Consider the following 24,167-nt stretch of genomic DNA (forward strand, 5'->3'; position numbering starts at 1 on the left):
TGAACGTATGTCTAAAAATAGAAATATCGATACCGAGTACTATTCTTGTAAAAATAAATACATACGTAATAATAATCTGAACGTTGTTAATTAAAGTCTGTAGGTTGCCCGTGAGTTTCATTGATGTAACGGCCGATTTATCGACGTCATTTGAACAGGTTGTGTATGCGTCTACGGTCTAGTCTGTGTACACGGGCTAGTAGACTGGGAGTCCGTGTGCCCTTGTAGTCGTGTGAACACAAGTGAAAGCCGACGAAGGTCAGACTGCCCAAGTCACGTGATCCAAGTAGGAAAAGTAACTTCATGGGTTCAGATCCCAAGAGATGTATAGGTGAACTCTTAATGATAGTCTGATAGTGGTCGGTGTTTGGATGATGCATTTCATTGTGTGTATTATTAGAAGTACGTGTGTACATGCGTTGAGGTTATAACCGAAGTATTTCAGTTGGCTGAATAATTATACCCTGGTCAGGCATACACGACTCAAGTGAGTTCGTTTGAGTAGAATCAACTTCGTTTACAATATAGTATTTTATTTTTCGTATTTCCAAATGTCAAATCACCTTTGCGTTATATATTGAGAAACTGAATGATGAACAAAGAGAAGTTAAACATTGTTGAATTGTCCTTAGGGAAGTTTAGAATAATGCAAGCTTTGTCTTGCTACTTTTTAGATTCGAAATATTTGACAAGAATCGTGAATGTGTGACTGGGGCTTAAGTTCGTATGGCGCTAGTTTTTATGTTACTCTGTTGAATAAGAGTGACCACATTGAATTTACCCCTGCTGTTCAGGGTGGCAGTTCTCCTTTTACTCTGCCTGCCCCACGGCTATAATATTTGCCTCCTACCCCACACACCCATATTAATGTTGGTGAATCGGTTATAGTCAATATTAGGTAACACTATGCTCACACTGGCAATTTTCATTTTATTGTGGCCGCCTACTGGGTATTTCATTTATTTCCTGGTCACTCTGTAGTAAAGGAGTTACAATGATAAATATATTTAATAAAATCGGCTGTCTCAAGGAAGAACAAAGCATGTGAAGGATAGAGCCGTATCTATGGAATTAGTAGAGATTATAGAGGCGAAAGGTGACGTAGGAAGCGGTGAGGACCCGAGCGCGCCAAACAGACGACGTTAGCCATGGACCGTTGGGTTTTCAACATTGACTGGCGGGAACTCGTATTGTGTGGAGCTAAGCTCCTATCAGTTGGTGTTGCCTATTATTTGTAATAACAGATACTTTGGAATCGAGATGATGGGTTGGGTAAAAGTGTAGATGATGAAAAAGAAAGTCATGGTAGATCACGGTGGAATTTTACATGTTTTGTAATATGCATGGGAATGTAATAATAATAATACACGCACACATACACAGGGAGCTAGATTAATTGAAAAAATTTAGAAATATGAAAAAACAAACGGAATCTGCAGTGAAGATGGGTAATGTAATAAAAGCACTATAAAAGAATGCAGTTTAACATATACAAGTACATAAAACTAAACCAACAAACATATGAAACTGATACATAAAACCCACGCACCCACATCCTTAGAACACGTGGACACAGACAGATGCAAGTCTGCAAGGAAAGTTTAGCTAAAGCATTTATTTGGAAAGAATGTGTTGTTTGCATTTGAACTCATCAAAAGAAGTGACGCGATATTAATAGATTGATTTGACGATGTAGTACATGATTAGGTGAATAGGCTTGCTTGCGCGCGTACACAAACACAAGCAAGATTGAGAGAGAATCAAGTGTCTTCACGTCAGATTTATTTCCTCGTGCGTGAGATTGGGTTATATTGGCATAACGTTGAGTGTATGCGTGTGCGTGTATGGATCTTGTGCATAATTGAGCTTTGGAGCCAATCGCGAAGGATTTATTTCTTGGGGGGGATAGAAAAGGACACGTGTGAGAGACGTGGCACCTCACGATTCGTAGTGTCAGATCAGGTGTGCCACTTGTGGCGAGTGGCTATCTCGTCGTGCAGGTGACGGGGAAGGCTCGTGTGCGTGTGTGTGTGCATGAGTGTATGCGCGAGCATGATCTCTACGTGCGTGCGCGCGCGTGTGTGTGAGGATGGGCGGGAGTGTGTATATTACTTCTTTACGTGCTTTCTCGCATGAACATGTGCTTATTACCAGATAAATAGTAACGAGTTTCCTCGATTGAATGATATCTCCTGGTGACATTTAGAAATAAAAACTGAATTGCCGTTAGTGTATCCATCAGTTCCTTGTCTTTTTGCATAGCCCCGCGGGTACTAGGAGAGCCATTTGTGTGATGTACCAGGAGCCTTGTAATTACGACTTGCATGAATGGAATAAATAAAACGTACCTCCAAGTTGATGAAGTTAATCAAACCGCCCTTCAACTTATTTTTATCGTTAGGTCTTAGCCAGAACAAAATATTAAAAGTCGCTCGGGGGATAAGTGTTGGTAGGGAGGGTCTGTCTCTCTCTCTCTCTCTCTCTCTCTCTCTCTCTCTCTCTCTCTCTCTCAGGAGACAAAAACTTGATTACTGGTGCTGAATGATGAATGAGATTTCTGCCCTCGTGCAGTGGACGTGGTATACCATAGAAGTTTTTTTTTGTCTTTATAGGGTATCTTTAAGCCTTTCAGGCCGTGGTATGTCTTCAACCGAATGAAATCGCCTTGTATTAGTATTAAACGAGTATGCCATTTATATACACATATATGCAAGTGTATGTATATATAATGTATGTGATTTGATTTTATGTTATCAGCTTTTATCAACGATTTTTTCTTTTGTTATTTTCAGGAACGCAAACAAACCCGCTTCCCTCAACCGTGACCGTTTAGACGAGCAGCTGCGTGAGCATCGACAGCTTCACTCCGACATCATGTCTCACCAGGTAAGCATGGTCTCAGCTGTCCGCTGGTCCACTCCCAGGAAACAACAGCTGGTTGTCTGACTGGGGATTTCGTTTTTTGTTGTTTTGTGCAAGACAGTTGGTTTTCCGAAGTGATGGAGGTGTAAACACAGATGGGGCAGTTGGTGTACTGTAGGTTTTCGTAAAGGCAGGGGCGCACGCACACACACACACACACACACACACACACACACACACTATATTGCAAGGGATAATCATGGGTAACTGGAAAGAAAAACAATAATTGAAAAGTCCCAGAAATATTTACTGAAGTAATCAACATAGCGGAACAATAATTTAATTTATTTCTCCATTTGCCTTCACTTCCATTATTTACGCATCGCACCTCAGCCATGGCGGCAAAATTCTCCTCCCATTGTTAGAATTCTGAGCAATAATATTACACAGGACATTCCCTGAATGCATGCCTCGGCATTCAATACATTTTCCGGGTGGGAAGGAAATTCCGGAGACGGTAGCGTTTACAGAAGAATTTATATTTTTGAGTGGATTTGAAGAGAGGGTATCACACTGGACTATTTTTCATCCAACCTCCGATTAATCAGCGGTACCGCACACATCCAGAATATTTACCGCCGTAAAATCACTATGGGAAACTTTTTTTTTTTTATATATATATATAATTTTATATGCTGGAGGAAAATTATTTTTCTCCAGCATATCCCTTCCTGAAAATTGTGGGATGCAAATCTGCTCCGATAGTCGGAGGAAATAGCCCAATGGCTCCCTGATCGAGGATCGTGAAAGCAAAATAGCAATTCATAAGGTGCATCGTTGTAAACCTCTGTGAGGTCAAGGATCACTGCACCTTCAGCTTGTTTAGGATTTATTAGATATGCGCACGCGTTCAGAGCGCTTATGTAAGGTCACATAATTCACTGCGAACAACCAAACTAGCCACATGGTATAGAAGGATCATGTATCTTATGCGAAGTTGCATTGTAAAGATTTTTATTTACAAAAATGCGTGTAATTATAAGGGAACTATTTTATGTGGAGATATGTCAAATACATAATTACGAAGTTCGTATTTGCATACTTCCGTAAGTCTTGGAAGTCGCAGCCAGATGTCCAGACGAGTGCGTTAAGAATGACAGACAAATTATCTTGCGTTCAGTGGTAATAATGAGAGATAATTATGACGCGAGGAAAGACAGATGTGAAATTATTAGATTTACAAGTGATATTCCAAGGTCGGAGCTTGATATATTATCAATAACTCTCATTGATTAAGTAAGAAATAAATTGGAGAGTCCATTGAAATTATTATTAATAGGCAAATTTCAGTCTGCAATGAATTGCCACTTATGATTTTTGCGGAGAGAAGTAGCGAGAGTTGAAGAAATATAACGATAAATTGAGACGAAGTGATTGGATATTGCAAAGTAATCTTGGGTTCTGTAAGCCAACAGTGCGCGCGCGCACACACACACACACACACGTCAATATGTGGGTGGGTATGGTTTAACTTTCGGAACATGTGGGTGTTGTCCATAACCTTATTTGCAATCCTAACCATGGGCTGCTAAACTCGTTCTATCAAGCCACACATGAAGTTTCCTTGGCTCCCATTGCTGTGTGTGTTCACATGCACGCTGACAAACATCAAACTGATGTACTTTTTTTTTTTTTGTCACTCGTAATGTGTGTGTGTATATATATATATATATATATATATATATATATATTGGGTCTCAATTTAACGAGTCAATTTCCGTTGGAATTCGTTCTTAGGCTATGCCCCGCCCTCATACCAAATATGCTCCTTTTAATGTACGTTAACTTGTTTAGTCTTTGCCTCTTATACTTTTATTGCTACTGTTTTATTTCCTTTGTTATTTGTGTCCTTCCAGTCTTAGTCTTTCATCTCTTGTGTGCTCTGCCCATTTCCTTCAATCTTCGGCCAACTACTTCTTTATTTCCTCTTTTACCTTTATATATATATATATATATATATATATATATATATATATATATATATATATATAATTCGTTTCTATCATACCCGTTTCTTTCCACCTCTTCCTCCATCTCGATGCGCATTTTTCAATTCTCTCTCTCTCTCTCTCTCTCAGTGTCTGGTAACAAATCGCTTTACATTTCCAAGAAACTTTTTTTTTTTTTTTTTATAAAGATTGAGTCGCGTCTAGATGGTCTTGTGACGGTTTTTATTGGTTATATTTTGGCTAAGGGACGATGACGTCATCGTGCTTGAGGGCAAGACGACTGTACGGGGTCGAGACACCAACTTCAGTCATCGTCCCTTAGCGTTTGTCACACAATCTATACAACATGGATAGGGATAACCCTTGGACACGGTGACAAAGTTTATTATTTTTATTCTGTTTAAGGGACAGATGATTTTAAGCATTTGAGGGAAAGGGGTCGAGGACAGTGGATACTCCTTTCAAGGATCTGCCTCTCCCAGAGACCGAAGTTCTCCTCTTCCCCTCACCTCACTTGTTTAGAATCGTCAGTCCATAGACAGAATGAAATATATAGAGTATGTCACCTTGTTGAACGTTCATTGAGCACTGTCCACTCCTTGGACGCACAAGGGTACAAGGGCAGCTGCTGGAAACAGCTCGAGCTGTGCCAAGGTCAGACCGCGCACTTAAAGCTGACAGCTCTGTCGCAAGCTGCTCCTGTCTGCAGCCCTCGTCTGGAAGCTGCTGGATGGATTTTGGGGGAAGATGGGAGCAGGTGGAAAGGGTAGACTCGAAGTAGTCTGTCTCCATGGTAACCATGCGCCTAAGTTCGGGGTGGTTGAGGTTAGAGGTGGTACACCATGGGTGTTTTGTTTATACTGACGTTCAAGTGTCTTTAAAAGGTTTTATTGTCAATGGTTAAGGGATCCTTGGGACAAAACAAAAGAAAATCCGTTTTGAGTCAGAATGTATAAAGATCCGCTTTACTTTCTCGCTTGTCTGCCCCTCAGCAGAACAATAGCCTAGGGTCAGCCGGAACAAAATGTATTAAAATATATTGTCTTGAAGTGTCGGTGCATGACGAGGCACAATGGGGGAGGGGGAGGGGAGAATAGGCTGGGTATGCGTGCAGACCGGATAGGGGGGATCTTGTTACCAACCCGGAAGTCCTGAGAGACTGCGGGACTCCGGGAGGTGCCGAGGAAGTTAGCTACCCCGATTGAAACCCGGGGTGTTGATGAAGGGACTCAAGGGAGGGGTATGCAGTACAGACTTCCCACAATGCACTGCGACGCGACTCCTAGCCGCGGCACAAAGATGTAACGGTTGTCGCTATGGTCTGGATTTGTTTGTTTGTGTATTTTCTATTATTATTGTTTATTCTGTTGAGATTGAAAAAGGCTGTGTCGCTTAAGACTCCCCTGCGTAAGTTTGTTTGCATAACGCACGCTCACGTGCACTCACACGACCGTTATTTTTTCGTTACAGCTATGTAAATAAATTAGGTAAAGGCGCGCGCACACACACACACACACACACACACACGAGTTGACGTACCACACGTTCACATGATTAAAATAATTATTACGAAAAAAGAGAAAAAACTCTATTAGTTACTAGTTATTATGCACACCTAATTAACCTCGTACTTTCCCGCCTCCCTCCCTCTCTCCCTCCCTCTTCCTCCATTCCACCGTCCATGCCTACCTCCTTCCTGCTCAAGGTCACCCTGTTAGACAAAGAAGTGTTAAACTTGCCTTGTGTAAAGGATCAAGATAACCTTTTGCCCCACTATCTCCGAAGCCGTCGTCTTCGTTACTGTTCCTGTAACCACAAGCACACGCATGTCGATATGATTTTTAAGAAGAATTAACAATTGAATAATGATAGAACATCTCTTTATCTTGGTAGAGCATGAAGATAGCGAAAACAATTTACTTGACGCAGTTCCCAAACGGGTTGAAGGAAGGGGAACTAAGGGAACGGCCACAAATTATCTGAGAAGTGGAGTCTAGATGGTATTGTCAATAGTGGAATAGTGCGTGGTTTGCAAGAGGTATTGGGAATGTCGCAACTTGGGTGGCGAACGGGGTACGGGGGGAAATCCCGGTATTTAAAACAGAGGAATTGTACAAGTTGAGGTCAGACCAATCATAGTTTTGCTTTTAGTTTAGTTTACTCGTTAGGATGGCTGAAAGTCACAAATAATACGTACACACACACACACACACACACACACACACACACACATATATATATATATATATATATATATATATATATATATATATATATATATATATATATATACCAATCGTATTGGAAAAATAGATCAACAAAATGGGACTAAACATTGTGCCTTCTGTTAGTAGTGGAAATATTTCATAATCAACGTCGTTGTTAGTTTTGTTATCAGTTGGTTTCCATCAAGTCTTTTCAAATGGGATATCCCCACATACCCAACTCGGGACGTTGTGGTAATCTGAATCTGTGCTGTCCTTACTTGGTTAAGAATGACTGATGTTCCTTTCCTGACTTTGATTTATACATACATATTTGGATTTGTTGTGACCATGTATTTGGTGATAATGGGTTTGCTAAACTGATTTATACTTAGGCATGCATTGGGTCTTTTTCCCGCTACTTGTAGAGACCGTTGAGTTTTATCGGGGTGTTATGACTCACTGAGATTTGGATATTTGATATCTACCGTCATCTATCTTATAAGACCCTCCCACATCCACACTATTATGTAACTAATCACATCATGGACTAAAAGGTCACCGGATGTTTTTGTCAACAATGCAGCTCTCAACTAGTTTGCACGAAATTTGGCAACATTGCTCCATCGCACCGGCAGTCGCCTGTCTGGCTCCTCCCCTTGCGTACTCTGTTGGTTCGAGACCATACTGTCTTGTATCCTTAATGCAATAGTTTGCATGCACCCTCCAGATGACATGTTCCTTGATTACATATGTGGACATTTCTCTCATTTACAGGAGTCCGTCGTGGCCATCAACGACTCGGCAGAGGCTTTGCTGCAGTCGGCCTCCAATCAGCGTGTTGCTAAGAAGATCGAAACTAAGCTCAAGGAGCTCAACAACAAGTGAGTAACGACTCTACGTTGAGGGGAGGGAGGGAGTGTTGTTTGTGTGCGTTCAGGTATGCGTGGATGCGTGTTGGAGGGAATTGTGTATGTTGATTTAACTTACATGGTTACATCGTCATTTTTTCATACACACATACATTATATATATATATATTATAAAACTTTATTTGTTTGAAAGGAAAATTAGTGGATATGTTTTGTGATGTGATTGCGTAAGAGTGACAGAGGAAGATGAATCTGAAGCGAGTTAGAGTGAGAGAACTGTGTTCATATCCTGCCTGCTCAGTCCTATCGGCCTGTCAGTCCATGTGCTCGATCGCCGGCTTGCACACGCAACGCCTCATCCTATTGTTTTTCCAATGCTCATCACACTAGGTTACGAGAAAATTGCATGCTTTGTTCTTTACATTGATAAACATAAGATTGCCAGGTAGCAGTTCCCGAGTGTGGTTACATGGGAAAGATGGAAATATCTGCACGCTATGTATACATGGATAGTGTGGTGTGCAAACTTTCAGTGAGTCTTCAGTATACTTCTTTTGGTTAAACTTAAGACTCGTTTCTCACGCATCGACTTTTCGCCGTGCGCCGTTCACGACACGATGCCGTGCTCTTAAATAATCATGCATGTCTATGAACACTGACACGTCACGAAAACGTGTGAAGCATCCATGGACATCCTTGGCTATTTGAGAACACGACGCCGCGTCGTGGACGGCGCACGGCGAAAAGTCGACACGTGTGAAAAGGAGCTTCCGGGAATGGAGGTTACTTTCTTGATTTTAATAGGATTTTGGTAGATCCAGAACACGTGTCCTCATCTGTACGAAGACGTCTGGCACTAGCTAAAACAAAAATTTTAAATAATGCCATATAAGGACTTGTTTGTGTCTAGTTTCTAATGCAAATCACAAACACAGCAGCAAAGTGACGTAGTATGATTCATTTTCATTAAATCCGGGCGATTTTATTCATTAGAACGGATGCTGTGGGACAAGATGTAGGTAAAACAGGGCCCCCGTCGATTTCTGACATAGGGCTTCCAGTGAAAAAAAAATGTCTTTGGCTAGGACAATGGCGCTATGTTGAAATCTCGTCAGATGCGTTGTGTGAGATATTGTGAGAGACTGGAAAATGTTGCAGGGAACATGTTAGGGTTATTGCAGGTACCAGACGGTGCCCTGCATTGGATGAATATGTAATACCCCGTCTTAACATGCAGCCCCATTCTCGCCTTCAGTATTTTCTATTCCCCCTTCCTCCCTCCTTCCCTTCTCGCCTACTTTACTGTGCCGTTGCCACCCTTCTTCCTGTTTCCTTTTCTTTCTATCCTCCACTTTCACTTTGCACATCTTTTCTATTATTTATTTTTTATCATCATTTTATTTTTTGTCGTCAGCAATCTACCGTTTCTGTTTTTCACTCACTCGCGCACTGTCTGCCTCTCTCTCCCTCCCTCTCTCTCTTCACTACCCTCCTCTAGCGTCTTCTACCGTTTTCTCCTGCGCCTTTTCCTTCGTTTTTTTTAGTATCCTACCTCAAGTTCTCTTTTCACGACTTTGTCTTCTTCCATAATACTTTTATATTATGTATGTCTCACTTCCAGTTCCTCGCCCTTTTTTTTTTTTGTCCTCCATTCCCCTTTGCTTTTTCCCCTCTCCCTACTCATTTCCTATTTTCTTCTTTTCGCTTCAGTCGTTCTCGTTGTTTGCCTTATTTGTTTTCTTTTTATTTTGTTTTTGTTCCATCTTTTTTGACATTTCTGTCTTCTAGTTCATCCATTTCGCCCTTGTTAGGGTGACCGTTTGAGCGTTCTCCAGGACGGGTAAGTAGTCTTAAATTCGTAGGGTCCCGTCACTTTCCCTCGTTTTCTCCATTTTCTTCTTATCTTTCTCCTTCGTACTTGTGTTTGTGTTTTCCTTCCTTTCGTTTATTGTCCTTTCATGTTTACCTTGTGGTTTTTTTTTTTTTTTTACAAATTTGTTCACTTCCTTTCCCTTCCTTCTCTTTAATTCACTTAATTTCCAAATGTTCCCCCACACTCTTTAACGACATTTTTCTTTTTCTTTTCCACGTTCTCTTCCTCGTCTGTATACTCATGTTCCTCTTCCTCCTCCCCCTCTGACCTATTTGTTTTGGTATGATGGAGGGTGGTAGGCGAAAGCTTAATCTTAAATAAAGCTCTGGTCGGCTTTAGCCCTAGGAACCTGCTAGCAGGTGTGTGATGGAAAAGGTGAGCGAGAGAGCACATTAGGGAAGTGCGTGGACGGGCGGAACAAAAGAGAATCGGCGGGCGAAGCGTTTACACTAAAGAAGAAGAACGAGGGGCGTGATTAAAGGGTTTCGACTCCACGGAGGGGGATTCAAGACGATAGAAAGGGATTCAGGACGATGGAGGGGGTATCATGAAGAAGAAGAAGAAGAAGAAGGCTCCCTAAGATTCCCCTTAGGAAAGGGGTTCTCAACACACTGTTCCATATACACCACGTTTATGTTATGCTGTTCCTCGGCCACCTGGAGAAGACCACTTTAATTCTCCCCGGGAAAGGATTCTAAACCCACATTGTACATTATACTTATGAACTGCTGCTCTTTATCCTCCTGGAAAAGAACATTTTAACACTGAATAGAATGTAGGCGTTCACTAGATACCACTAGTTTTTAGTTCATGGCCCAGATTGTATAACTGGGGATCCGCACTAGTCCATGAACTCCAATTTGAAAACCACTGCCTAAGGAGGATTGTTTGAAAGGGATTCTCCATAGTGTTGGGTGTGGTGGCGGTCCTGGTGGTGATCAGGAAAGGATAGTAGTGATGATTGGAATGATGGAAGAAGGTGAAGGTGTCGTAAGAAAGTCAGTTGTGGTGAAAGAGAATGGGATGGTTAAGAAATAACTTAGCTAAGGATTATGGTGGGAAAATATGAGAGCGGGGAATCACGGAGGAGTGGTGGTGGGGTATTAAAGATTAAAACGTCCCTTTGAAGATGAAATAGAGACCATTCAATAGTGCTACCCCCCACCTCCCTCCCTCTTACCCCCCCCCACTTCGAAATATACCCCCCAAAATCTAACCAGAAAAAAAATACAAATACCTCGCTGGGTAGAACGTGTTGCCTTGCCTCCTAAGGTCGCTTGGCGCCTTAGGGCCCCGGTGATTACAGGACGGAAACATTGAATGACGTTTCTTTGACGTTACTTTATGGATGGAGATTAATGACGTAAGGAGTGGCTCCGCAAAGACCATAGGGTACTGGGCGAACGTCCTTGAATGAGAATACGGAGGAAGGGGTAGGAATTTGGGCGGGAGTAGCGTGTTGTAGCGTTTGTCATTGTGTTAAAGGACCATAAGAAAAATGAATAAAATAAAAACGCATATATGTCTGACTATTTGCCAAGGGCTGTTTCCCCTTTACCAGGGAGGTAGCCAAAGTCAAATGGCTACTCCCACTTACTCCACACCCATCCATCACCCTTTCTCCCTCTAAGCTCCTCGTGGATGAGGAGCTAATATACAAAATAAAAACGAGGAGCTAAATATGTAAATAAAATTACACAAAAGGGCTGACTGGCCTAAGCTTGCATAGGCTCGATGTATTGTTTATTTTATTATATTAGCTTTATTATTCACAAATTTATTTATTTTTATTTTATTTTATTATTTTATCCATATGGTAAATTTTATATATATAAACGGAGGAGCACTGGCAGGAAAAGGAGAAAGCCTCTGGAGGAGGAGGAGGAGGAGTGGGAGGTGGACCCGAAAGGGAGAATGCAAGCACGGGGGGGGGGGGGAGAATGGGCTGAGGATCGATGTAAGTGGGATGGAATGGGAGGAGGGGAGAAGATGGGAATAATTGGAGTGATAGGAAAGGTGTGTGGGGGGAGATAGTTTAGGGGGTCGTAAGGGAGTTGAAGTAAAATCGTTTTAAAGACAGGGCAAAAGGGATGATTTATGTCCTCTCTCTATCTCTCTCTCACTCACTCTCTCTCTCTCCTTCCTCTCTCCCTCTCTCCCTCTCTCCCTCCTCCCTCCCTCTCTCCTTCCTTACTTCCCGCATACCTCTCCCTATCTACTTCCTTGATCTCTCACCACTCGTACCTCGTCTTCAGTAGTATTACCTCTCTTCCTCTCGACCACACACACACACACACACACACACACACACACACTTTATATATGCATATGACATGATGAAAATTTTCTGCTATGGTCTTCTGTTCCCAGTTGCGTTTCATCCATTCCTTTCCCTTTTCCAATTATTTTTTCCCTTCCAGCTTGTCTCTTCCTCCTCCTCCTTTCCCTCCTCCTCCAGGAGTGTGGCCCCTGCTGTCCCTCCCGCCGTTCATCCTATTATTGAGTTCCGAGGGTCGCTCCCTCCTTCCTGAACATGACTCGTTCGAATCGGAGTCCTCGGGAGGATTATCTCGATCTATTGTGTTCACGATGTGGGCGTGGAAGTTGGACAAGTAAAAGGTAAAAGTGTGAGGGAATGATTGTCGGGATGACTTTTTAGGTTTGCTGGTGTATACAACCTCTCTTGTATGAGAGTCTCCTTGGCAGTTATCTTGCTTGTGAACAACAACATCACAACACTGAAGGATGAGTTTCTTGTGTCGCCATACCCATCTTCAGCGTGGGTCCTCTCCAAATGGAAGAGATAGCGAGAACGCGTGGGATCAGAATTAGGGTTGATAGTCTGGAGGAAGTACAGATATCTTCAAGGATTAACCTGCGCGAGGCTATCGAGCGAGTTCGAGGAGAGTGTGTTGTAGTTTAGTGAGGGAGGTGGTGGTGGGGGTGGGGGTGGGGCTTTTACTGGCTGGCTGGCCTTGGCATTGCTGAGATGCGCACACCTCTGGTCCAGTCGACCTCCTTAGAGAACGCCCGCGCTAGCATCCACGATCCGAGTCCTACCATAACACCCTCCTTCGCAAAACTCATCCGTAAGCAGTGGATTCACACGTTCCGTTTTCTACGGTATCCTGCTCCCCTCCTCTCCCTCGTGTAGTGATTGGTACCGTGATGGTAAAACAAATGAAGGAGCATAATGAGGGTATTACTCATGGTGGTTGTGGGGTATAGTCGTCATGGTTAGGGGTATTAGTTATGATACAGACGTCTCTATTCGGAATTTGTGTTCGGGTACTTCGTCAGATTACTGTGACAAGGATATAAGTTCCTCTACGGACACTTTATCAGACTCTGTGGGTTTTCTATAATGAATAAGAAGATCCAAGAAGCCATTTCCATATGAAAGGGGTCTGGAATTGACTGAGATTCTAATCCGTCTTCATATGTGTAATATAGGAACACATTTGGGCCTGGAAGACCACCACCGTTGTCCGAAACTGTTTGAAGAATCAGACCACAAAAACAACGAACTGACTCGGTGCACGGTAGCCAAGGTCCCATTATTATTCTTCGTTGCCCTCCGCGTCATTTGTTGCTTCGCGCTGTGCCGCGCCTCTTGTTGCGCGCCACGTTGCACGCCTAAGATGACGGCACACTGGGCGTTTCTCGCTAGCATGCTACTTGCTTTTGCTACTACGTTTGAGTAGAAACTACTTTGTTACGATATTTTTATTCAATATTCCAAATGTCAAATTACATTTGCGTCATATAGTGAGAATCAGAATGATGAACTAAGAGACCCATATGATGTTAGGCACATTGTTGAGATGTTCTTACGGAAGTCTAGAATATTGTAACCGAAGTCGTTCTACTCAACGAAGTAGCAAAAGCAAGTAGCATACCATCCAAGTGTGCCGTCACCTTTAGTTGCTGGAGCCAGGCCGAGCAGGGTAGAGCACTGGAGAACAAGTGGAAACGGGGAGGCCTGGGAGGACGAGACGTGGGAGGGGGTAGAGGGAGGGATGCACAAGAGGGAGAAGGATACAGGAAGAGGAAGAATGCCGTATAAGTATGTGTCTAGTGGGCGCGACACCACTAGAGTGTACAGGGCGTCAGGCAGGGCAGAGGGCGGGCATGTATTGCTCGACCACGGAATCACGAGTGGGTGGCGGGGGAGTGGAGGGGGAATGGGGAAAGGGAACAGTGGTGAGACGACAGTCTGAGTACTCGACAGAAGTTGATCACTGCGGTAGGACGTATGTGTTTGTTTGTTTGGTTATAAAAGAACTACATGCGAATGTGTAGTACTATGTTTGTATATTGAATAAAGGCGGGAGTTTTTTTTCCTCAATATACTTAACGAAAGCCATTTGTGAGTATACATGTCCAGACTGTGTGTGTGTGTGTGTGTGTGTGTGTGTGCGTGCGCTAGTCCATGGGAACACCCAATTCCACTCCATTTGTGGTTAAGATGACAAATTACATGCAGCTGCAAACAGAATTTTTTTTATATAATGCACGTAATATCTGTTGCGGGTTGTAATCTTTAACCATATGGAATATCGGGGGAGGTGAGGTGGGTTGTAATGATTTCACCATTATTTTTGTTTTTATTGTATATATGTATATACAGTATTTTTGTGTATACATATGTATACACACACACACATACACACTTTTTATATTTCTAGAAAGTTGCGGGGAATACAGAGGTAGAGAGGGACTAGTTTCTTTATTATTATCTTATTTATTTATTATTAATAATATTTTTCGGGTGGGGGGCGTTCTTGGGCACCATGGGAATAGCTGCGAGTGTGGGTGGGTGGGACAAGGAGCGTGCATATGTTTCATATTATTTGGACGGTGGCTCGTAATGAAGGGTTGTCAGACAAGTGACAAACACGATGAGGCTGTGTCTGAAGACATCCAAAACAGTGACATGGTTTTATTTGTTTTTATTAGTATTATATATTTTTCATCGTGTGTTTCAGCACTTCACTAAAGCATGTTCGGTTTTCCTCTCTTTCTCTCCCCTATTTTCCTATGTTGTACTCACTTTTTTCCATACGTCCAGGCGTGAAGATAAACAATTAAGGCTGTTCACTCTATTCTGAGACACAAGCCCCGCCCACTTCTTATAATGACGTTAATCCCTCCCGCCGCTTTTTTTTTTTTTTTTTTTTTTTTTTTTTTTTTTTTTCAAGGCTTAAGTTCTCCTTTATGTAGAAATTCTTCCGGGAAAGTGCATCATTTGCGAATGCCCTGCACGCAAATAGCCCTGGCCCCGGCAATTTCAGAGTACACAAACATATACAACAACAGACAGTATAATAAAACCGTTCGGTGAGCGTACGTGCGTGCGTCTCGCCGGTGCCCTACACCCGGTCAAGATCTAATCTTCAAAAACTCTGCGTACAACATTAAACAGTTTGATTGTTTCTAATTTGTTCTCGCAACATACTTCTCCCTCTGTCTATTCTTCCCTCCTCCCTATCCCCCTCTCTCTCTCTCTCTCTCTCTCTCTCTCGCTCGCTCGCTCGCTCGCTCTGTCACACACACACACTAATGCAATGAGAACGCTGTCCGCCATTTTCGTGAAGGGTAACTTATCTTGTGATAATTTTGGTATGCTACCAGAATATCTTATCTCGCATAGTCTTCCGCCCACGTTCGTCAGTATTTTTTGTTTTTATTTTACTATTGTTATTGTTATTATTATTATTATTATTATATAATGATGATTCGGTTTAACGTTGCGAACTTCTGTCAGGAGGCTAGGACGTTACCCTTCTCGAGGACTTTGTATCGTGGAATTTAATGAACCATGTCCTTGGTCCCTGTGTTCTTGTGTACCTGTTGGACAGGGTAAAGGACCTAAACAAAAAGGATGTCTGTTAGATGATATTAAAGTAATATTATCAATAAGGGTATTATATCATGTTGATACCAAGTATTCTAGAAAAATGTCTAGATTTTGTTAGTCACATAAAAGTTGATTGTCAACCTCAGAAGCATTGACAGCATAATATAATATTGATAATAAAATGAATATATAAAATAATACACATCGACAATATGGTTGCAACGTGGAAAAAAACGGGGAAAATTCCACAAATGTCGTCTCGATGCACCGCACGTCCGCAGTTGCCGGAGACCAGAAGTTCGTTATATCCAAGGCAAAGAAGTCTTATTAGACCCTTAGGTCCTGCCCGTGATGTTGCAAGACATTGCAAGTCCCCAGTGGTTGCTGTGCCTGTTGCTTCAGTTCAGCTTGTCTGCTTGCTTGCTTTCTGTTCTCGTTCAACCGCGGCTTTTGTCCTCCCAGAAAGGTGTGGGTGGCTGAGGCTGGGTGTAACAGACGCTGTGGACGGTTGCAGGTTTGAATACAAAATCTGCTCTTCTCGCGGTTGTAGCTGACTGCCACTTGCCCCGGCTATTGGAGCAAACGCAGAGCAAAGGTGACAGTGCCTGGTAGCAGCTGAGCGCCTCGTGGCGTAAGCTCACTACGAGAGCTGTTTAGCACATTATCAGGACGTGTTGCTTCAGCCTGTTTGGATAATCCGATAATTAATCATTATTATCTCCAGTGATTCTCTTTCGAACACCTCATTACTTGGGTCGGGGCAGGCAGACTTGGCGTGGTCCCCTTGACATTGCCTCCCTCCCCTCTCCCCCTCCCTTCAACTGATTTAAAATCGCCAACCGTAAGCCAGAATAAGAAACATTTTATCAGAGTGAATAGATTGTGTTTATGTTTGTGTGCATGTACACGTGTGTTGTATATATAGAGGTGAGGATTTAAAGAATAGAAAATAATATAATTTATTGAAGTGTGAGTGGTCTTGTTAGAAGAACAACAGGATACGAGTGATGAGAAGGCTACAGCGGTGGTGGTGGAGCCCATAGAGGAGGGAGGAGATTTCTGGTCCTGCGCGGGTGAGGATGATGGGGGGTGAGTGGGAGGGGGCGGATGCGTGTGGGTGTGTGAGAGGGAGAAGTGTCACTGCAGTAACGTGGGGTCTTATCTTGTGAAGAGTATGGGTATTTGGGTACGGTGGGGGGAATGGGGGAAGGTGATACGTGACTGGTTCATGACGATTATAGCACCGTCATGCACTTGATGTTTACTCGTGTAGGGTCATTTCAGGTATGTTTTTCGTAACGTGTTTGTTGTTCCGTTGTCTCTTGTTTATTCTCTCTCTCTCTCTCTCTCTCTCTCTCTCTCTCTCTCTCTCTCTCTCACGGTGCCCTCGTAAAGGAAATGAGCTGATAAGGCTGGGGAATGGGGTTTTAATATTTTTACAGTAGGAAAGTATTTAGATAGATTACGTGTGCATGACGTTTGTACATACGAGACATCAGTAATATGAGCCCTATCGACCACGCAACCAAAGCCTCTCCATTCTCCCCCTCCCATCCACGTACTCTCTTCGACTCTTTCCCCATCTCCTATGAGACTTTGCCTGTTCGGGGTGTATCTTGTATGAATAAAATCGCCTGGCGACAAGGAGGGTTTAAGCCTAAGGTGGCTTAATTTAAGAACCGGGTGTTCTTTCCTTGGCCCACTCCATCGATCTCATGCTCAGCGGTCAAGTCCTTTATCATTCCTGAGTTTCCTCCCATTAGGTGATTGCATGTTCTTCCTTGGGGGTTTTATCGGCCAGACTAGCCAAAGACCAGAAAGTCTTTTTTTCCTCTTGTGTCCTTCGTTTCTTTCTTTAATTTTGAAGTTGGTATCCTGGTCAACTAGTTATTTACTTGCTCTCTCTCTCTCTCTCTCTCTCTCTCTCTCTCTCTCTCTCTCTCTCACCTCCCCAGATTGCTTTATTCTACCTTTTGTCTATCTGCCATCCTACGATCTTCATTTCCACCCATGCATCCTCCTTTCCCCCCCTTCCCCCATCCTGCCTCTTTCCATTTCTCCTTCCCCCCTCTCTCCTCTCCCTCATCTTACTCTTCCCATCCACCCCCCCCCCCGCCGTTCCCTCTTCACTCCCCCTTCCGCCCAGTCCCGCGGACCTTTACTCCCTCCTTTCTACAGTCACTCCTCATTTACTCCCACCTCCACCTCACCCACTCCTCCAGTCCCGACTCCCTCTTCTCCCACTCCCCAATTCCTCCCTCTTCACTGCCTCTCACACACACTCACCCTCTTATTCACCTTCTTTCTTCCTTGACTATTATTCCTATTGGGCACACGAGTCTATTGTTTCCTGCGCAGGCTGGATAATGAAGACGACGTGACGTCAGATATTAGAAAATTAATCAATTAGTTCCGTCGTCCTTCGTCCTCCTTCCTTCTCTCTCTCTCTCTCTCTCTCTCTCTCTCTCACACACACACACACACACACACACACACACACACACACACTCACTCTCTCCCTTCACTCTTCCCCATCTACCTGCATTAACTCCAGTTCTCTCCCGTCCAATACCTCCTTCCCTCATGTATTCGCCCTCCCTTCTGTACATTCCAACCTTCTTCCAATCCTTCCCTCTATCCTTTTTACCCTCCCTTCTTCCCCTTACACATTCCAACTTTCTTTTCCAGTTCAAACTTCCATCCTTCCTTCCATTCCTATTTTTTTCTCTCCCTTCTTCCCTTTATACATACCAACCTTCTTCCAATTCAAACTTCCATCCTACTCTCCTGCCTTCTCTCTTTCAAACTATATTCCTGCCCGTCAGCCCCCCCCCCCCGTGTTCCTTTTCAGCGTCAATGGATGTAATTCAGCTTACGATATTCAATTACTTCTCCATCAGAGCGCCCTGCCTACCCATTGTATAATTATAGTTGTGCAACAGAAGACCAATTGGTCTGTAGCAAGGCAGATCGAGCAAGGAAGACAGGAAAGGTGGTTAGATGTTTGTGTAGGCCGAGATTGAAAATGCCAACTATTAAAGTGATGGGATCAGTTGGAGTTTATATTTTCCGTGTGACACGCGATAGACAAATTGACTTTCTTTGTGATCAACTATTGGATGAAGGAATTTCGTTTTTGTGAGTCTTATTGGTTTTGTGTCTCGGTAGATAATTGTTCTTATCCTTTCAACTGTTTGTACACACACACACACACACACCGAATCAGTCCTCCCTTTTCTTGATTGTTCTTCTTGCCTAGGATTCCCTATTACCTGCCCGGTTTCTCCACCCCTCCCCAACATTCCATTTGTGATTTTTGTTTTTGTTTAATTGATCATATTTTGTTCTTGCTTCCTTCCCCCTCCGTGCCCCCCCCTCCTCATTTTCTCTCGTATGTGTGTGTGATTTGTCCTTCCATGTCTCCATGGTTCAGCGTTTTCTCTCTTTGGCCTAGACCTCTTCCCACCAATCATTATTTCTCTTCAGTTTTTTTGCTATCAACTCTTCTCTTGTCTGTGGCCATAGTGCCTTCTTGCACGCATTCTCTGACCCCACTTCCTCTCATTCTCCTCCCTGTAACCCCAGTTATATGTTTTTCCCACTCCCTGTGGTTCCCACTGCCTGTTTACATCAACTCCTAATTGCTCCACTGCCTGTTCCTTCATTCTCGTTCTTCCCTGCTCCACTCCACTGCCCGTAGCTTGCAGCTCCCGCGGCAATCCTTTGCCCTCTCCATCCCCTCCTCCTCTAACCTTCAGGACCGCCCACCACACCTCGCCAGGGCTGGCGGTTGGGCTCCTGCTACCCACCTCCTCCTCCTCCCTCCCTCCCTCCGCTCCCTTCATCCAGTCTCCCCCATCCTCGCTTTTCTTATTGTTGCTGAAGCAGTTATCGTTACTGTAGATGTTGATATTATATTATCGATACTAATATTATATTATTATATTTCGGACACCTTTTTCATGTTTTTTTTTCATTATCCCTCTTCCTCCTCTACAGTTCCTTTTAAGTTCTTTCTCCCGTTTTCTTTTCTTTCACCACTTCTACGTGCCAGCATTATCTGATGTAGCTTTGATATCTTGTAATTCATTTCATCTTACGCTACGCCAACCTTGTACCCCTTCATTGGTGCATGACTTTTTTGCAACTGCCTGGCCAAATCGGCGCTACGTCAATCAACGTCTTCCCCCCAGTTCCCCTTGCATCCCCATCAAAATGGCTTCAAGCTCAAAGCGCGCTATATGCTTGTGCACCTCGCCCGCATTGACCTCCTCCCCCTCCCATCCCCTTCTCTTTTTCTCTCTCTCTTACACATACACACCTTGCAATCTATTCGTACTCATCAATCTCATAAGACATTTTTCTCGTCTTGTTTTCCTTGTCTCATTCTAGTCTCCGTCGCCATTTTGTCGTCGTTTGTGTTCTATTATTTATTTATTTTTTTACTTGTTCTTGTAATTTATTTTTTCTTAAGGAATAGATTTGACCTTGTATCAAATCCAGTTTTTCCATGTGCATGCCTTAAAGGCAACAAATGACGGTCGAATGCCAAGTGCGTTTTTCTTGAGAATGTTTTCGATGCAGGTATTAACAGAACCTGTCGACAGACCCTTGTGCATTGCCGACACTCGAAGTTGACTTTTGATATATCATTTGTATACAATATTTTTCGTATGTTTATAAATTTTTATTTAAATTCTGTTGAAATAAGAATGATTGCAAATAAAACCACACTGGTGCAACTTCGTCGAAAAACATGTTTGCCTTATTTTGATATATACGTGGCGGCTATGTGATGTCCACAGTGGTACGTGTAAATACGTGATCGTTCACTCGAAATGCGACAGCTGTCATGGCCCCCAGGATGCATCGCGACGTTCTTGGGAGATAAGTATGCAAATTCGGTCTCAGGTGAATTGATGAAGTTGAGGGTTGAAGTCGAGTAGAGGGACGCCAGCAACTCGAAACCTTTCATTTCCTTAAACGCTTCCCTGGAACTAGTTTTCGATAGGATAAAATCTTGTGCAAGATGTGCGTGCGAGTGTGCAAGAGGGTTTGTGTGTATGGGTGTGTCCGTTATGAGTGGCGGTTAGAGAGGGAGTGGGGTGAGGTGGTGTGGGGAGGGGTGTTATGAGTCTAGCCGGAGGGAGCTTGGTCATTGTTTTTTGTATGGAGGATAGAGGAGGTTGAGGATGGTGGTGGGTAAGCAGTAATTCGATTAATTCCAAATATAATGTAGTCATCACTTGTAAACAGATTACAAATCAAGTGGATTATGTTTAGGTGTCTTTATGTTGCCTAATTGGTTGATGTTTATAGAACAGTGTGATAGTGATCAAAGTTGTTTACATGATGGATAGTCATAGGAGCTTGTATAATCCAGGAGGTAGCCAGACCAAGGGACTTTCTAAGTTCTTTCTTAACGGAGAAGTTCTACGGAGTTAAAATAGATGAAATTAAATAATATAAATAGATAAGATAAAATAATAAAATAGTCCGTCGGCACTTAGAATCAGTACCCATCGGTATGGAAGAAGTTAAGAACTTCTTATTGGCAGAGGGCCGTGGAGCGTGTTTGATCTACTTGGCCCAGTCCAGCCCTAACAAGTAACTTCCGGGATTTACGTATATTGCTCTCTCGACGTGAAATTGATGTAATTCGTTTGCGTGCTCGGCCTGGCGTGTGCCTGGACGTCGTCGAGGCTTGGGAGGAGTGGAGAGGAGGGTGGGTGGCGGGTACCGGGGCAGAGCGGGGCGGGTTGGCAGGCTTGCTAGTGCACAGGTGAAAATACAATGGCCGAAATTAAGGCCCATTTTTGTCTCGGTATAGTTGCCCTGCATCCGCAGCGGATAAAATGTTGTTGTTGTTGTTTTTAATGGTGTTTAGGCCTACAGGTCCGTTGATAATACTGGTAAAGCAACCAGCATTAGTCCGATTAAACCATATCTCTTTCGTTGCCGGGCGTGAGAAACACATTTCCACGCGCTCGAGTTTGAATTTTTTTTAAATGAATTTGATCTTTAATGTGGTCTTTGATCATGATGGACTTCATAATCAAGATTCCAGTTGTTGAAAAAGTATAATTATATTTACCATGTTTGCATTAAGTTTTTGACATGCATACAAGTTTAATTGTTGTGATACAACGTTATGGTGGATCTGGAAACTATCCGCGTGTTCATGTGTTGATACAGCTATACTCTGCTGTCCTTACGAATAGGAGCTCTGGTGAATTACACACAACCAATCCTCCTTAAGTATTCATAAATGCCCTCTTAAGATGGTGAAGGAAATTTGAAGACTAGACATGCTTCCACATCCATCACCTCTTTTTTCCCGTGTATGGGCAAAAGCAAGGGTGGAGCCAGATATTCACGCATGGGCGGGCCTGACCTTACATTACCATGTATATATGAACACCTGACCTGCGTCGACTTGTGTTACGCCCAGGTCATTCGTATCATCCCAGCCGGCAGCGGCACGCTGGAACTTCTTTTTTCGGTTGTATCGTCTGCGTTCGAGTTAGCATAGGTTACTGGGCGTCTGCAGTCTGGCTGGCGCCCTTCTTGCACTCAGCTGTACTCAGGGTTATTTCCCATGTTGCCACGCCTCGGTACCTTGCCCCCCCCCCCGTATCCTACTCTTGACCTCTACTTGTTTGCCCATGTCCCAGACATTGTCATTATTTATTTAGTTATTTGCCTGTTAATTTAAGGGTAGATTTGGGATTTAAGTGGATGTCTCATCACACCGCTTTAACACTGCTATGTACAGTTGCCTACACTTTAAGATACTGCAGTGGTCGCCTTTGAGAGTGACCATAGATTTGCTCGTACCGTAATCATTCTTAGAGCTTCGAAGACACTTGTCATTGGTGTATTCTTAAGAGAAAACTGCCGTACATTACACATAAATAGTGTTGTAGCGAACACTACGATTCCGATTTCTTGAGGGTGTACATTTTGAGGTGGGTGAACTTCGGTGATTTCCTGCTTCAGGAGAACCAATAGGTCGTCCTCTAAGGGAACAGATTTAAAAAAATGCCCTCCACTCGCTCCTCCCACTGTTTGCGCAGTTCCATGCAAGGATCCCATTGAACCGTTGTATGCATAGCCGTTCATACCGCATGAAGAGCATTGGATTCTGCGAAGAGGGTGGGGATACGTCGTGTCGCAGTGGGGGGAAAGGTTGTTTGAAGAACGGAGTCGTCGTCTTCAAGGAGAGCCAGCTACTTGGTATGCATATTCTTGATTCCTGAAGAAGTAAGGATGATACTGCCGAGATCGTGGATAGAGTGGATGTTTGCGGTTATTGTTATTGTTATTCTAAGTATCCTTGCATTGTCGTCGCAGCGATGCGTGCTGTTGAAAGTCATTGTTGATGATAGCTCACTAGTCTCGTCGATTACGATACTTGGAAGTCACGGAGGTTCTAACTAAAGGCCTCCTCCACTCCGGTTATGCTGTGGTTGTGTGTGAGGTAACCTAGCAGGGTGGGCATTTGTCATCCCTTGCGTTTCTCATCCCGTGGTATGTCTGTCCTAGAGTTTGGTGACCACAGCAGAAGTGTTGGGAGGTGTCTTCCTGTTGTCAATGGCTACTATAAGTGCCATTCCTGGAACTGGTTTTCTGCACATGACAACATGCGTTCTGGATAACCTTGTACCAGAGGAGGGACTTGGGGAAGAATATACAAGAGTGAGTCTGTACCTTCCAAAAATGGACATTTCTTCATTAAGTAGTCGAGAGCTCGCAGATATCAGGACGCTTACTGAGCACTGAAAGCACAAACCTACCACTACTGAAAGAGTAGTAGTAGTAGTAGTAGTTAGGATGGAATTGGTAGTAGGCAGGTTTAGGATAGGAGGGGTGTGTGTGTTGAGAGAGGAATTTTACGAGTAAGGGTCCTACGGTATTAGGATGGAATTACTCCATCAGGAGCTTTTGAAAACCCACGAACTGGAAAGGTAAACTGATCGTAAAAGTAAATACCAACCCCCCCCCCTTTTTTTTTTTTTTTTTTTTTTCTTTTCTTTTCTTTCATCATGGCGCATTGAGCTTCACTCATCGTCACGACATGCATGTACACGGGTTCGACCCTCAACTCCTATGACCGACTATTACGTAACCTAGACTCCTTCGACCTTAGCAAAAGCTTACAATGCCACTGCGAGGCTCAGTCCCTGCGTGTGAAACACCGAGGGTGAGAAGGAGCCATTAAGGCCATTGTAACGAATACAGCGCAATTGGCATCGGTTTGCAGCGGAATCACAAACGGACCAAGCAATTTGCCCAGCGCCCGGAAGGTAATCGTTTGTTGATAGCTGGTCCCTGTCACAGTGCAGTAGGATCCCCCAAAGAGGAGAGACACAGGAAGGAGGGGGATCAATACGCGCGAAGGGCTGGGAGTGCGAGGGAGTTCCCTGTGGAATAGTGGTTCGGGCCAGGCACTAGAGGGACTGACAGTCTCTCTCTCTCTCGTAATAC

The 24,167-nt window shown here is 43.5% G+C and overlaps 1 protein-coding gene across 50 annotated transcripts in view; it reads left to right on the forward strand.

Annotated features, from left to right (window-relative positions):
- The window catches only part of shot (dystonin-like protein short stop), an 805,796-nt gene that overhangs the window by 716,538 nt on the left and 65,091 nt on the right, over nt 1-24,167 (forward strand). For all 50 annotated transcript variants that reach the window (XM_076177258.1, XM_076177260.1, XM_076177256.1 and 47 more), the window contains 2 exons: nt 2,793-2,886; nt 7,853-7,959. In XM_076177258.1, the coding sequence (XP_076033373.1) occupies nt 2,793-2,886; nt 7,853-7,959 (201 nt within the window). The remainder of the gene's footprint in view (nt 1-2,792; nt 2,887-7,852; nt 7,960-24,167) is intronic.

This window comes from Oratosquilla oratoria, chromosome 40, assembly GCF_046742065.1.
Source record: "Oratosquilla oratoria isolate Oo_2021 chromosome 40, ASM4674206v1, whole genome shotgun sequence".
In the NCBI taxonomy this organism is placed as follows: domain Eukaryota; kingdom Metazoa; phylum Arthropoda; class Malacostraca; order Stomatopoda; family Squillidae; genus Oratosquilla; species Oratosquilla oratoria.